Source organism: Haliotis asinina, chromosome 9 (assembly GCF_037392515.1).
Source record: "Haliotis asinina isolate JCU_RB_2024 chromosome 9, JCU_Hal_asi_v2, whole genome shotgun sequence".
NCBI lineage: Eukaryota > Metazoa > Mollusca > Gastropoda > Lepetellida > Haliotidae > Haliotis > Haliotis asinina.
Genome location: NC_090288.1, coordinates 63,759,130 through 63,776,831, shown reverse-complemented (window position 1 = coordinate 63,776,831; position 17,702 = coordinate 63,759,130). Strand labels below are relative to the sequence as shown.

General features: G+C 39.7%; 1 protein-coding gene across 3 annotated transcripts in view; it reads left to right on the top strand.

The window, feature by feature from the left end:
* LOC137295653 (histone deacetylase 6-like) overlaps positions 1–16,534 on the top strand; it is a 264,274-nt gene extending 247,740 nt beyond the window's left edge. For all 3 annotated transcript variants that reach the window (XM_067827117.1, XM_067827116.1, XM_067827118.1), the window contains 3 exons: positions 11,302–11,454; positions 13,996–14,124; positions 15,661–16,534. In XM_067827117.1, coding sequence (XP_067683218.1) covers positions 11,302–11,454; positions 13,996–14,124; positions 15,661–15,720 — 342 coding nt within the window. In that variant the 3' untranslated portion in view covers positions 15,721–16,534. The remainder of the gene's footprint in view (positions 1–11,301; positions 11,455–13,995; positions 14,125–15,660) is intronic.
* The last annotated feature ends 1,168 nt before the right edge of the window (positions 16,535–17,702 follow it).

The following is a 17,702-nucleotide window of genomic DNA, read 5'->3' as shown; positions in this document are numbered from 1 at the left end:
ACATTCATACAGCCCTGAGCGTAGAGTGCTACTTTCATACAGCCCTGATCATAGTGTGCTACATTCCTACAGCCCTGAGCGTAGTGTGCTACATTGATACAGCCCTGATCGTAGAGTGCTACATTCTTACAGCCCTGATCATAGTGTGCTACATTCTTACAGCCCTGATCATAGTGTGCTACATTCATACAGCCCTGATCGTAGAGTGCTACATTCCTACAGCCCTGATCATAGTGTGCTACATTCATACAGCCCTGATCATAGTGTGCTACATTCCTACAGCCCTGATCGTAGAGTGCTACATTCATACAGCCCTGATCATAGTGTGCTACATTCATACAGCCCTGATCGTAGAGTGCTACATTCATACAGCCCTGATCATAGTGTACATTCCTACAGCCCTGATCTGATCATCCACTGCTACATTCCTACAGCCCTGATCATCCACTGCTACATTCATACAGCCCTGATCATAGTGTGCTACATTCATACAGCCCTGATCATAGAGTGCTACATTCATACAGCCCTGATCATAGTGTGCTAAATTCATTATACAGCCCTGATCATTGAGTGCTACTTTCATACAGCCCTGATCATTGAGTGCTACATTCCTACAGCCCTGATCTGATCATGCACTGCTACATTCCTACAGCCCTGATCATAGTGTGCTACATTCCTACAGCCCTGATCATAGTGTGCTACATTCATACAACCCTGACCATCCACTGCTACATTCATACAGCCCTGATCATCCACTGCTACATTCATACAGCCTTGATCATAGTGTGCTACATTTATACAGCCCTGATCATGGTGTGCCACATTCATACAGCCCTGATCATAGTGTGCTACATTTATACAGCCCTGATCATAGTGTGCTACATTCCTACAGCCCTGATCTGATCATCCACTGCTACATTCCTACAGCCCTGATCATCCACTGCTACATTCATACAGCCCTGGTCATCCACCGCTAGATTTATACAGCCCTGATCATCCACTGCTACATTCATACAGCCCTGGTCATCCACCGCTAGATTTATACAGCAATGATCATCCACCGCTACATTCATACAGCTCTGAACATCCACCACTACATTCATACAGCCCTGATTATCCACTGCTACATTCATACAGCCGTGATCGTCCACCGCTACATATATACAGCCGTGATCGTCCACCGCTACATATATACAGCCGTGATCGTCCACCGCTACATATGTACAGCTGTGATCGTCCACCGCTACATATGTACAGCTGTGATCGTCCACCGCTACATAAGTACAGGCATGATCATCCATCGCTACATTTATTAACTGTAAATGACAGAAATGACGAAGAAGTACAAACTGTGTGAACCCTGGAATTAAAAATTGAACAAATGCTGAGGGAAATTGTAATTACATTACGTAAATTATATCAATGCTCAATTCAGGGAGATTTTTCTTTAACTTCTCTTGGAAAAATTTTATATGCAGTTCAGAACCACACATACTGTAAAGACAGAATCAAGATGTCACACATCAGCTGGAAATGTTGGCAGTCATTGACTCTGGTCAATCTTCTTGTTCTATCAGGATTTGCTGCAGTTCATTTGAATGTCATAAAGATAAGCAGAAATACCATGCAGGACAATAAATCCAGATGTTTATTGGATCACAATTTCAGTATTAGGGGACCAACAAAACTTCACACCTGACTGTGTCTGTCTAACCATTTTAGACAGAAGTATTAATGTTATCAAGACATCTCAAGCTTGAGGGTCACATCAGGCAATGTGTCTAGCTGTGAACCTGTGTTCAGATCACTTTCACAGCCCACTGGTGAGTCTGACCAGCTTCCTGAAGTGGTGTCCATTCACATGTGATACGGGGATGTATGCCATCTTCTGTCCACCGGCTTGTGATATGGATCAGATCATTTCGTGTCCTCTTTGACCTTGGCAGACTAATTGCGACATGATTTGATTCCTCCTTGTTGATCTTAAGCGATGAGTTTGAGCAGTCATCTGAGGGTGTGCAAATGGTCAACAATTGCTGCTTTTGTTCCCTGCTGATTTGTTTGTACGGAATGAAGTTGAAGAGCTGGAAATAAAAACTGTCTTTGTAACTGATACCGGTGTCTTATTACTGCAAGGTAGAATTCAAACTCAAATTGACGAACTTGGTTTTGATTGTCCTTATGATTTTGTTTATTGGAAGGTTCATTTCTTGGACCTGTCTTATATTGTTGTAAATTTCTGTATTGGAGGTGCTTAAGATACCGATAGCTCATCTGGACATGTTTTGTTTCAAAGTGCCAAGATCCTAGTCCATGTTCTTAGTCGTTACTTGTGCTCAGTATTTTCTGCTAAACACAATGTTCAACGTGGAGAGCTCCTCCATATCATTCTGTTCCAGTGTGACACAGGCAACTGATGGAGTCCCAACAAGTGTATAAGACACTGGCAGAATGATTGATTGATTGGACCACTCCACTAGCTCTAATGGAAGACTAGATGAACACATCTCGGGTCAGTTTAGACAACAACAGATTGTCTTGTTGGTAGTTACTGTATCCCTGTGACCTTTTGGCCAGAGAGTGGATGATGTCCCATTGACAGTCAGGTACAACCAGTAGGGGGAGGATGAAGACCTGTAGGACAGTCACCTACACATGGGGGTCAATCAGTCACAGTCGAATACCGTGATATTACTGACATCAAGATACAGAAACCTACAGTTATGTCCGGTCAGCAACTAGATCAATGACTACTCCAAACTCACATCACATGCAGCATTACATATTTGTATCCCCATTAAGAATTTCACATCATCACCTGGAAATGCATTGCTTTACCTGAAGCCTGCTGTATAAAGCTGTTGTTTTGAAGCCCAACAGTTGAGACAGACAGAATGCTGGAGATCCATGATCAAAGTGCTGTTGTTTCGGAGAACAACCATTACTCTAAGAGCCTTAGCAACACAGTGTCCCTGCACAAGTTGATAATAGATCAATTTGTCTCATCTTTTTATATTTTTTATGTAACTGGGTCATTAATTTCCTTCAGACAGGCTGTTCTTTTCGAGACTTTTGTGTGTTCAGTGATTTTTCTTTAATGGACAAATATACCTGATCCGCAGGCATGAGTGAGCTTATAGGGGATGTGTTTCCCATCAACCAAGTGCCTTCATGTGTACATTTTCTTTAACTTTGCAAAGATCATCTTGGTAGTATTATGTCCAGACAGTTCTAATGCAGTTTTATGGATGGTTACTATGGTAATCATATTGAAAATGTTATTTTGACCATTTTTTAATCCAATTTCCTATATGGTAGTCATGGAAACTATATTGGAAAAAATCATGACCAACAACCAGTCATCAAATCAATTTTTTTCTAAATGAAAAATTTTTGGTTTAAATTCAGTTTATCAGCAGTCTACAGATATGAGGTGCATTTTTTATGATTTTTCATTTTAGATTTAACTTTACACTGAGACAATTCCAATTCTCTATTGGAACACTCTGAACTTTCACTTCAGTGTTCCACCAAAGATGAAATCAATATTGTCCAATAGGTTTCATTCTGATTTTCAATATGGCCACCACAACAGCCATATCTGAAATACTGTTAACAGCCATTACCAGGCCATTTTGAGACACACCTGCTATTTGGTTAGTTTTCTTGTAGTATTTGACACTTCCATTTAAATGTTGACAGTGACAATGAGTTTAACCCTTGCTACATAACCAGGTGACATGGTTCTTGTTAGGCTATGAAATATTTATACACATTTTGGTTTTTGACCTTTAAGCTGTGAGTCTGAAATGATCATAATTATATTTTATCTCAACTTGTGATATTCATGTTGCATTCTTCTTTATTTTATCATGACCAATCTGTCTAAAGCTGCAAATTATTCTGATATCATTTCATTTTCACCTATACTGATTCCCTCTATCAGGGGAAGATTACTGTCTGCCCTAGACTGAACGTCATGGAAACAACCCAACGCTTCTTGACACACAAAGTGGATATAGTTTGTGCAAAAATTTAATATTTTCCCAATCAGTTTGGTTTAATCGGTTCTTTCCTATTCTTCACTGGTTTAGGTGAGACTTTATGGCAAGGAAATAGATTATAAAATCATTCACATTTTAATGAATTATTCATTAAGCTGTCAAAAAGATCTATTAAAACACTTATGGTCAGGATGGATTGTCCTCTGTACAAGTTCATGGAGGGAAACTATCATTCAATGATTGCTTACAAATCTGAGCTGCTCCCTGCAGGTTGATGCAGATTTCAGTTGTAAATGTCGATCAATCATGTGTCTATTACACATCAATTGAAGCACTTCTCCATCATCAACGTTACACACACCAGTCCAACAATGCCCACCAATGCTTGGCTTTAAAAAAGTTTCATCCTGGTTAGTTCATGAGCAAGATTCTAGACTTAATGGCATTTTAATGTGAGGAACTGGATCCATGGATAATCGATCTGCGGCAACTGTGTGTTCATTTCACAGAGGCCATTCACTTACAGAGTGAGATGCAAGCTTGGTGAATTCAGCACTGTCTATTTCCTGCAGACCTTGTGATAACGAAGTGTTAAGGTGATAGTAGCATGCTGCAGAGACATTGTACTGGATTTGACAAACCGGTGCCTGCCCACCTGCTCGATAAAAGAGACATCTGTATGCTAGATGGGTTCATACAGCTGGTTGTAGGATACACCTGGATAGGTTCATTCAGATGGTTGTAGGATACACCTTGATGGGTAACACACAGCAGGTTGTAGGATACACCTGGATAGGTTCATTCAGATGGTTGTAGGATACACCTTGATGGGTAACACACAGCAGGTTGTAGGATACACCTGGATAGGTTCATACAGCAGGTTGTAGGATACACATGGATAGGTTCATACAGCAGGTTGTAGGATACACCTGGATCGGTTCATCCAGATGGTTGTAGGATACACCTGGATGTGTTCCTGTGACCTGACTTCATGACTAGGCTGTATGACAGATATGTTTTAGCATATCAGTCAACAATATTTCATATGTATAACAAGGACTAGTCTGCTATACAGACTCTGAAACAAATATACCCAGTACAGCCTGTGCAAATCTAGGAAGTGACAAGTCTAGATTCCCCCAGTTTCATATTGTCACAAATGGAGAAAGTCTAGTAATGTTAAATTAACAATCAAGTGAAGCCATTGGTAGGTCTAGGACACTGCTGACCGCTGTATCAATATAGAAACAGTGACTGCTGAACATATTCCATACAGACAAACAAGGAGAAGCATTTGGTGTGTCATGCACCTGGAAATACAACTGAATATTTCTCCCATGTGGATCTACAGATCAGGCTGTATAGGGTGTACTGAACATACTTTCTGTTGCAAATATCATGTAATATTTCCTATTGAACCTTTTAATATTTACACTGCATTGAAAACAAATGCCAGAATTAACCTGTGACCTCGTGTCCCCAGTTTAATTCTGATGAATACCACATTGTGATGATGTGGGACATTCTTGACTGCTAGTTTTTGTATAACATAATCCTTCAGTTTGGAAATGATGTGTTAACTCCCAGAGCAACTCGCGATGGCATGAGGAGATTGTCACAGAATGTGTGGAAGATCCTCACAGCATCGGTTTCCTTTCCAGATCAATATTGGTTTACACTCGGGAAAGATCAGGATTGGCTTGAAGCCATTCTTTCTGAAAGTGTTATATACTCCCTGGCCATACTTTAATTTAAATACAGATTGTCAATAGCTGTTTGTGCATTGCTAGGTTTGGTGGGGTGGGTAGGGACATGTTTAAACAGCTGTAGTATAGTGGCCAGCAGGACTGTATCATGTGTCCATGCGAGATGACTGATAGAGGCTTTCTGGTAGACAGTTGTAAACATGCTTATCTACACAGGGAGTTGTGTTTTCATGCCATTCCAAACTGAAGATTTATTTTCATTTAGGATGGTAACGTTTAGTTATAATGTAGGAACACAATGCCTGACCACAGTAACTGTTACATATTGGCCATGTTGGATTCCAAAAGTGCTCATGTATCTAGGAAACACATATGTTGTGATTCTGGGAATGTTGAGCAGTAACTTTTGATAGACATTACACCTCATGTTCATGTTAAATAACTGTATCATCAACTGAGATTTCTACATGATCTACAGGGGGCACTTGGTTAGCCTAGTGGTTTTAAAAGTGTTCGCTTGTCATGGCAAAGATGCAGGTTTGATTTCCCACATGGGTACAATGGATGAAGCCCATTTCTAGTGTCACCCACCATGATAATGCTGGAATATTGCAGAATGTGGCATAAAACCTCACTCACTCACTCACTCACTCACTCACTCACTCACTCACTCACTCACTCACTCACTCACTCACTCACTCACTCACTCACTCACTCACTCACTCACTTGATATGTAATATACTATTGTCTGTTCATACTGCCATGAAAGAGTGCATTACTCCTCCAAATTCATGCCGGGAATGAGGTCTTGTCTTGTGCCTATATAAACAATTTACTATTCTATGGGTGTTGCTTCCTTCATAGGACTAAGGCAATCTTCTGAATGCTGGATCTACCGCCATTTGGCTTAGACAGACTTGTGTTTGTGGGACTATTACCCTGTCCAGACTCACTTCATAAAGACTTGGGATAAACACACAGTAAATGATGTAAACCAAGAAAGGGCCCTCCCTACGATGGATGTCCAGGACAATTGCTGATCTTGTGCTTACTGTTCTTACCCTGTCTTCAAATCTTCATAATGGTGTAGATACCGAGGTGCTGCTGAAATCTTGTCTCATTTCCATACTGGAAAACATAACATGAATGACTGACTTTGTGACTTTTGAACAAATTAGTGTTCAGAGTTATGTCCCTTGGTTTGAGAACTGTTTACTAGCAGATGCTCACTGTCTGCCACCAGTGTCTTCAAGGTCAGGGAATTTCTTTGAGTTGCGTCTCTTGAATAAAACTGTTGTTCATCCATCAAATTTGTCCTTTCCATGTATTCAAGGTCGTGGAAGATCTGGTCAAAGATTAAATCCAAGTCATGCACTCCACATAGAAACATTTGCTGCTCGTGAAATTAAATTTACACCAAGTTTACTTTTGTTCCTCTAATTCTAGAGAAATTTGTTTTTATTTGTTTCTCAACTTAGTGCAAACTTAAGCAGTATCGCAGTGTTTCCTTCACTGTGTTTGAAACATTGATAGATCATGGAAACGTAATTTTGTAATTGATGAATGTTTGGAGGGTGAGAGGTGTCAGGTTTTGTGTTCATATTCTGTGAACATTGTAGACTGTTTCAGCGTCTGTGTAGGTAAAGTAGTTCTCCATAGGTGAGTCATCAGAAGCACATTTCCATAGACTTACATGTTAGTTAACTGATAATTTAAACTCATAAACTGAGTAGAAGTCATTTTATTTTGATGTTTTGAAAACATCTTGGAAATTAACTTCAGCTACGTGTACATAATTTTCCATTGTTTAGTTATCGAATGATACTTGATTATGCACTTTAAGTGCAACTTAATTTAAATGTATCCCACAGACAGTCATGTTAAGCCTGATTGGTATGTCGGACGTATTGTTTAAATAGTTGCAGTTTTCATAATAATCACTGGAAAATTGAATTGAAATTATGTGTATGCAACTAGGATGATTTCCCCACTGGGAGATAATTATTGACAGCAATTCGACTGAACCGAAATTTATTATTATATCTTATAAGAGTTAATTTACATGCAAGTCCTGGGAATTTCACTAATGATGACTCATGTATGGCCAGTTACTGTAGGTAGTGCAGGCATCACGAGTTGGCCTTCAGTCTTCTCCATAAGTCAGCAAACCTACAGCCATTCAACCTAAATCAATACAGTTAGTAGTGCCTTGAAACAATCTGTCATTTAGACAAAAATATTTCAATCTTTGTAATATGGCTGCCCCAACAGGAGCTTCCAGATGAATTAGATATACTGTTTCAGGAAAAATGTCAGGATCATTATTCATCTCATTATCATGGAGTAATAAGGTGTACAAAGTAGCATTTTCTGTCAGATATATTTGGATTCAGATATTAGGAAAATGTAGATATAGTAAGTTATTTTCTCCATGGTCAGTTATAGCTTAGAAAAAGACACCAGTCTAAGGTAATAAACACCCTTATTACCCTAAAGATAAATTTGCCAAATTCTGATTGGTCCAAAACATACAAACCCATGGAGGCAGATTTACCAGGGTATACAACATGAACACCCCATCAAGTCTGTCACATGACACACTACACTGGTTGTATGAACTGAACACCCTATCAAGTCTGTCACATGACACACTACACTGGTTGTATGAACTGAACACCCCATCAAGTCTGTCACATGACACACTACACTGGTTGTATGAACTGAACACCCCATCAAGTCTGTCACATGACACACTACACTGGTTGTATGAACTGAACACCCTATCAAGTCTGTCACATGACACACTACACTGGATGTGCAAATGACCTTTACCTTAGATGGGATGAAGCTGCCAAATGGCGAATGGCTTCGAAATTTTAGAGTTGGCTCATACAGTTATGAGTATAAACAGAATAATAAAATTGTTGCCAGAATTTATTATTTGTTTCTGTGAATGCTGTGAATAAAAATGTAAAAAGATAAAGTGTTTCTGTACGAAACTTCAAATTCCATACTATTTATCATGAACTAAGTCTTAACAAGTTATCTCCCTTTGACTGTTAAGGACAAATCATGGTGAAACATTTTGTGTCTCATTCAGACAAAGATTGAATGTTTTTTTTGAAACTTAAGCTAGATAAAGAGATCTTTAGGGTATTAATTTTTTCACAATTTGTTTTGAAAGGGTCAGGGCCTAGATTTTCGAAGCTCTTCTAGCACTAAGATAGTTGTAAGCCAATGTTAATGTATGGCACTCATTGACTATCTAAGAGAGCTAAGAGAGCTTCGAAAATCTAGGCCCAGGGTCTTACAGTTTCATGTGTTCTTTTCAGCAATATTCCAGCTATTTGGCAGCAATCTGTAAATTAAACCGTCTGACCAGACAATCTCGTGATCAACATCATGAGCATAGAGACATGTGTTAACCATGTCACTGAGTCTGACCACCAGATCCCATTAGTTGCCTCTTGTGACAAGTTCATGGGTTATTAAATATGTGTAAAGACATACTGCTTGGGTTAAATTCACTCACGACACATTCCTTGTGTTACAACTTGCACCAGTTGAGCACAGACTCCCTCCTCCAGAATAGTGGTATGGCAAACACTGATTCATGAATCTTGTCTTCCACACTGTTTATGGTGCTGGACACTCCCTTATGAGACTCACAAGACAGAAAGGATGGTTTCAGTACCTTAACAAGAATGGTATGGCGAACCAACTACCTCTCCATCAGGATGTTGCCTGTTGAGCAGTCTGCAGCATGTGCTGGTATTTAAACTGTTTACATGCAGGTGAAGAGAGACATTATCATTCTGTGGTCCGATTGAGGTGGGTGGGATGATTGTGTGGGGAAGAATAATGCTGCTATAATACTACAGATGAGTGAGATTGGTGGGGATCCGTCTGTCCATCGGTAATAATTTGTCATCTGGGCCATATCTTTATTACTAATAAATATCCATTCACAAAACTTTACGCACATTTTGATATAGTTTTTAAATGGTTGCTCTTAATATTTAGGATTTTTCATTTAAAAACATTCCCGGTAACCATGGCAACAAGTTTGACTTTGATTCCGTTAATAGCGGTGTCGTTGTCAGCTTTTGATCTTCAGGGATTGGTAGAATTTATATTTTTCCCGTTTCTATGGCAACAAGTTTGACTTGAATCAGCAGAGATGTGAGGGGTTTTTTTATGGCTTGTCCCGAATTTTTCCTTCAAATTACCTCCTCTTGAGCTGGTATGTGGCAGAAATTTAGTTGTTTGTTGCAAGTTTGTTTGTATATATGTAACTGTACTTTGAATAAAGAGTTCTCTCCGCCAATGATGCCACTTTTTATCTCTGAGCCTTTTTATCCCCCTGGCATGTAATGCAGAGGAATATAGTCGACGCCTTGTCTGTCTGTCGATCCGTCCATTCGTCCGTATAATTTTTTTTTTTCTAGAGCATAACTCAAAACCTACTCAATATTTATAGACCAAAATTGGTAGAAATAATAAACTCAATCTATGGTTGTGCCGTTTGCTATTGACAGAATTCTGGCATTTTTATTCATTTTTTTTAATTTTTCCATGGAACACTTTGGCCTTAGTCTAATGGTGGGGTAGGCTTTGTTTTCAGAGCATAACCAAAAACTGTTAAATGTTTTTCTGCAAAACTTGGTAGATATATCAGTCAGAACCCAAACTGGTGCCTTTTGCTATTTACAGGTTTTTGTGATTTATTATTTTCTCAGTTTCCATGGAAACTTTTCGGACATAGTCTCAAAAGTTAGAGGTTTGTTTCATTTCTGGAGCAGAACTCAAAAACTTTTTAATATCTGTCAGCAAAACTTGGTAGATGTGTGTGGCAGACCTCAAAGTGGTGCCTTTTGATATTTGCAGATTTTGTTGATTTATCATTATCTGGGTTTCCATGGAAACGAATCAGACTTAATCACAAAATGGAGAGATGGGCTTCGTTTCAGGGGCACAGTCAGATATTTTGTCCTTTCAAACATGTGGGGCCGGGGTGGATATGTCATCTTCTGATGACTCCTGTTTCTGTAGCTCAAAAAAACAGACTAATGGAGTGGTGAGTGAGTGAGTTTAGTTTCACGCCACACTCAGCTATATTCCAGCTATACGGTGGCGGTCTGTAAATAATTGAGTCTGGACCAGACAATCCAGTGATCAACAGCATGAGCATCGACCTGCACAATTGGGAACCGATGACATGTGTCAACCAAGTCAGGGAGCCTGACCACCCGATCCCATTAGTCTCCTCTTATGACAAGCTGAGTCGCCTTTTATGGCAAGCATGGGTTGCTGAAGGCCTATTCTACCCTGGACCTTCACGGGTCACAGACTAATGGATTTATGTATACTGTCATGAAGTTGGACATATGAGTCCTGCAGGTTTTGATGATAACCTCTATCAAATTATGGGAACAGGAGGATTTGTAATTGCTTATTAACCCTTGTTAAACATTGATGCAATATGGTGAAAGCAGTGTTCATGACACAAAAACACCTGAATGAGGTAGAAAAAAACATTCTCAAAATGGAGGACATATAAGATAAAGTTTTCTATTTTGTAATTTTCCAGAACTTTGAGACTATGTATGCAGTTCAGCCCCTAACATGGTGTCTCCATCTAGAGACCGTGCAGCCCCTACCACCGCAAGGCCTGGACACAACCGACCCCTGTGATATGTGTGGTGACCAGTCTGAGAACTGGGTCTGTCTTGTGTGTTACAAGGTAAGGGAGACAGCTGACCCGTGTGATGTGTGTGGTGACCAGTCTGAGAACTGGGTCTGTCTTGTGTGTTACAAGGTAAGGGAGACAGCTGACCCCTGTGATGTGTGTGGTGACCAGTCTGAGAACTGGGTCTGTCTTGTGTGTTACAAGGTAAGGGAGACAGCTGACCCCTGTGATGTGTGTGGTGACCAGTCTGAGAACTGGGTCTGTCTTGTGTGTTACAAGGTAAGGGAGACAGCTGACCCCTGTGATGTGTGTGGTGACCAGTCTGAGAACTGGGTCTGTCTTGTGTGTTACAAGGTAAGGGACACCTGTGTTTGGGTTACATGGAAAGTTATGGACACCTGTGTTTGTGTTACATGGAAAGTTAAGGGCACCTGTGTTTGTGTTACATGGAAAGTTAAGGGCACCTGTGTTTGTGTTACATGGAAAGTTAAGGGCACCTGTGTTTGTGTTACATGGAAAGTTAAGGGCACCTGTGTTTCTTCTGCTGTGATAATGAATCTGAGTGCTGTTACATGTATACGAAACCACCTTACCTAGTCTAGGCTAATACACATGTTTAAAGAATAAATACCAAACTCAGGATAAATATGTAAATAGATATATATGCAATTATTGCATTTTGCATATTATTTCTGACATGTATGGAATAAATGTAATATAAAATATTGTGAACAGATGCACATTACATAATGTTGTTGTAATAGTTACATTGCCATTAACTCGGTGACTGAAACCACCAAGAACAATAAGTCCTTGGTACTATAGGAATATTTCAAATATTTTGTACCAAAACACACATTATGATGGAAGTGTTAGCGCATTAGACAAAATATGTCAACTATGTAAATGACGTAATATCTTTATACATAAGACACAATAATACTATCCACACCTTGTGTGACACTGGGAGGGACGGGAGCCAAGTGAACATGCAGCTGCCGTAAGACACAATAATACTATCCATACCCTATGTGACACTTGAAGGGACAGGAGCCAAGTGAACATGCAGCTGCTACAAAGGCAAGCAAACCGAGCTGTTAATGTTGTAAATATACATGATAAAACCAATAACTGTGACTCAGTATTACTGTAACTTTGCCTAATATATATCAGATCATGAGAAGCACATCATTCATAGGTCGATCATTCAGTTCACCACTATGATGTAGATGAAATGTGCTAGGGTTATACGGCAGTGTCTATAACCTATGCATTAACACCTTGGTGTACCAGTACACAAATATACATTCCAGCATGCCTTTAAGCCCATATACTCGTAATGGACTAGGCAGGATCTGAAAATAACCATACTACAAAAGCTTAAAAATGATGTTTCTTGAGTTGAAAATATAGGCAGTATGAATAGGAATATTGTCAACATTTAAATATATTTTAAATCTGTAAGTAGTAAAGACCATAGTACAAAAGCTTAAAAATGATATTTCTTGAGTTGAAACTATAGACAATATGAATAGGAATATAGTCAACATTTGAACACATTTGAAATCTGTAAGTAGTAAAGACCATAGTACAAAAGCTTAAAAATGATATTTCTTGAGTTGAAACTATAGACAATATGAATAGGAATATTGTCAACATTTGAACATATTTGAAATCTGTAAGTAGTAAAGACCATAGTACAAAAGCTTAAAAATGATATTTCTTGAGTTGAAACTATAGACAATATGAATAGGAATATTGTCAACATTTGAACATATATGAAATCTGTATGTAGTAAAGACTGAGGTAATGATTTTGATGGCAAAGATTAGATCACTTGAGGTGAATTGGTGCAGTATGATACCTCTAATCCAGGTAAGATGTGAGAGGGGATTCCACACTGTACTTGCAGCAGATGAGATCTTTCAAGCAACACTGAAACTACCTGTGTTATCGTTAGCTGGTGAATGAGGTGTTTCAGTGGTTGAGCTGAACTTACAACATGTCAGGCTGTAAACTTATGAAATCTTCTACCTGTAATTTTGAAATACTTCCAGCTGTTGAGAGTAAATTTGATTTATCCTCCTTTTTAATGGATAAGTCAAGGCAGACACAATTTATTCTCAGCAAATTCTTTTCTTCTCTATCTTGTTTACCTGTCTACTTCTTAGGAAATCCTGACCCGTGAAGGTCCAGGGTAGAATAAGCCTTCAACAACCCATGCTTGCCATAAGAGGAGACTCAGCTTGTAAGAGGCGACTAACGGGATCGGGTGGTCAGACTCGCATCGTTTCCCAGTTGCGCAGATCGATGCTCATGTTGTTGATCACTGGATTGTCTGGTCCAGACTCAATTATTTACAGACCACCACCATATAGCTGGAATATTGCTGAGTGTGGTGTAAAACTAAACTCACTCACTCACTCTTAGGAAATGCATATCAAACAATTTTTTCCACACAATTACCATAAATTTGCATATAAATGTTTTTGTTTGAATTTTTATTTCATAAAGATTTGTTCCCGAACATGATTTATTGTGGAAACATGTTTTTCATTTACCAAATTGCCCCACTATCCTGTCTTTACCTTACAGGTGTATTGTAGCCGTTTTGTTAACGAGCACATGTTATTTCACGGCATCGAGGAGACTCACCTAATGGTGCTGAGTTACGCTGATCTGTCAGTCTGGTGCTACGGATGTGATCACTATGTCGACAATCAGGTATGTGGTGTACAGACACATAAGTACATAGTGTGCAGATAAGTTGTATACAAACAAGTAGGTATGTAGTGTACAAACAAGTTGTATACAGACAAGCAGGTATGTAGTGTACAGACAAGTTGTATACAGACAAGTAGCTTTGTAGTGTACAGACAAGTAGGTGTACACAAAGTAGTTATGTAGGTACATAGTGTACAGACAGGAAAGTATGTGGTGTGCAGACAAGTAGGTTTGTAGTGTGTACAGACAAAGAGGTACGTAGTGTTGAGACAAGTTGTATACAGACAAGTAGGTTTGTAGTGTGTACAGACAAGAAGGTATGTAGTGTACAGACAGGTAGGTACGTAGTGTACAGTCAAGTAGATACGTAGTGTACAGACAAGTAGATATGTAGTGTACAGACAGGTAGGTACATAGTGTACAGACAAGTAGGTACGTAGTGTACAGACAGGTAGGTATGTAGTGTACAGACAGGTAGGTATGTAGTGTACAGACAAGTAGATACATAGTGTACAGACAAGTAGATGCGTAGTATACAGACAAGTAGGTGCTTAGTGTACAGACAAGTAGGTATGTAGTGTACAGACAAGTAGGTGCGTAGTGTACAGACAAGTAGATACGTAGTGTACAGACAAGTTGGTACGTAGTGCACAGACAAGTAGGTATGTAGTGTACAGACCGCTACTTGTGCATAGTGTACAAACAAGTAGGTGGGTAGTGTACAGACAAGTAGGTCTGTAGTGTACAGACAAGTAGGTATGTAATGTACAGACAAGTAGGTGCATAGTGTACAGACAAGTAGGTATACAAACAAGTAGGTTTGTACAAATTGTGTCACTTTGTTGTGTGCTAATTCTGTACTAATGTACAACACACTCGCTCAAACCTACAGACACGCTGACAGAGAAAATTTTATACAATGATCACATTTCAGTTTTATCAGTGGACTAAGGGAGGTAACTCCAATCACAGAATTCATGGTCCACAGAAAATGGCAGTTATTTAGCATCACTGTCCATCATACCCAGTGGGAATATAAACACCCACCCACCCTCTACTCACTCACTCTCAGTTTCACTGACCCTCTCACCCACCCACCCTCTACTCACTCACTCTCAGTTTCACTGACACTCTCACCCACCCACACTCTACTCACTCACTCACTCTCAGATTCACTGACGCTGTCACCCACACAGCCTCTACTCACTCACTCACTCTCAGTTTCACTGACCCTCTCACCCACCCACCCTCTACTCACTCACTCACTCTCAGATTCACTGACACTCTCATCCACCCACCCTCTACTCACTCACTCACTCACTCTCAGTTTCACTGACACACTCACCCACCCACTCTCTACTCACTCACTCACTCACTCTCAGATTCACTGACGCTGTCACCCACCCACCCTCTACTCACTCACTCACTCTCAGATTCACTGACGCTGTCACCCACCCACCCTCTACTCACTCACTCACAGACCACACTCACTCTGTGTTACAGCTGATCTCACTCACTCACTCACCTATGTTCCAGCTGATCTACCCCATGAAGAGAGCTGCCCACAGAAGCAAGTTTGGGGAGGATCTGCCTTGAGTCAACAAATGCAGGACATTCAGCTGTTTTATACACACACATTGATTTTACACAGTATACAGAATATTTTAATGGGTATAAGTGCTTATGTATATGTGTGACAATAAGAAATATGTCTTATCAGTGTGACATTTTATCATATTCCTTCAGCTACATATGTGCAGTTCTATATTAACAGTACAAAATCGGAAGGAGATACGCTTTTTATACACTGTGCATCTCAGAAACCCAGGGACATGTAGTTTGTGTGCTCTCTGTTTTCCTGGATCAGGGATGATGCTTTTTGGCAGATTGGGAGTAAACTAATTTGGAAATATATTTTAGACATCACATGATAACTCCTTCTCTCTGATATTTTTGTAGATTTGTCATCGTTCACCACAGCTTTCTAAGCTCTTGAACTAGAGGCTGGATTCTTTCTGTTAAATACAAGCAATGAGACTAAGACAGTAATTTATGTAACTGTAAATCTTTGATGATTGTGGTGCTGTAGCATACATGTATATGTTGCTGAGACTTTGAGGCACAGCTCATTCAGATGATTGTACTGCATTTCCTTACTTTAAGGCCATACTATAATGTTACTTGTTTTGCTTTTGATGAAATAAATATAAGCAGCTAATATGTTAATATTAAATAACAGACATATCTTGAGCAGAATTAATCAGGTTATACATGTATAGGTTTGTTTCCAAAGATTATTGACAGAGGCACCAGGACTTAAGGAGCAGCAGTTATTGTAGGTCCTGTCATCTGTCATTCAGTATCAGCTATACGATGTCTGTTCATGTGATAAATAAAAGTCGTAACATGATCTGTTTTCTTGTCTTTACTATTATCTTAAAGTGTTTGAATGGCATGTGGAGGGGATACACATAGTTGAATGGAAAGCTGTGGATTCTCGCCTAGTAACATTAGGATCACGGGGATGGAGGACAGGGGTCACAGGGTAGGGGTAGGGGAGTAAGCATTGTTTGCTTATGCCAGGGAAACCAGGAAATCTGGAGTGTGAAGTAACAGGCATGAGGCAGGAAAAATAGATCTTGTATTTGTTGGGTTGAGTCTCATCCGTGGTTTGAACCCACAATCAATCAGACCCCAAACTGCCAGCACAAAATGCCAGACATCTTACCCTCTCAGTCAGCACAGCTTGAAAGTTTGCATCAGGTACAATAAAGGCACTGGCATCCATGAAGTATCTTCCTTTCTTATTACTCACCAACTTGTAAAATGCCAATCAAAGAGATCTGAGAGTGTGGGTTGGAATCCTGTCCTGAAGGGGTAGCCAAGTGGTTAAAGCATTCAGTTGTCAAGACGAGTTCAGTTCCCCATATGGGCACAATGTGTACCCTTTCTGCCCAATTCTGTTGTCCATCAAGGTGATATTGCTAGAATATTACTAAAATTGACATAAAATTCACTCACTTACTAAATGGCATTGTGTATTCATGAGGTCAGAACTGATGGCTGAGAGGTAAGAAAGTATCCCAAAACACATTGTGTTACAGATGCTGTCATCCATATATTTCCCCTTTGTCTTCTGTCTTGTTGTTCCAAGGATCTGCTGGTAATCACAGACCTGTGTAAACTGATCGCATCCCACACAGCATGTGTTTGTTGACTGCCACTATCATCAAATGGCCCAGTATAAGTGAGTTATGGACAGGGTGCACATTATGTCTACCACTGGTTTGTATCGTCAAGCCTCCATGTGTGTGTAATAGAGCATGTCTAGTGCTATGCCTGGATGTTGTACATTTCTACAAGCAATACAAAACTGCTAGGAAGCTCCGGTGAATCCATTCTTTTCAACATAATGTGGCACTTTCACGAGGACACAACCTTGAGGTGAAATACTTATGCATAGATTGACGCATCTGATTTTAATCACTGGATTGTCCGATTCTGTCTCAATTATTTGCGGACTTTACAAACACCTTTCATCTACTGTTCTTCTGTGCTTTCAATATATACTGAGTTCA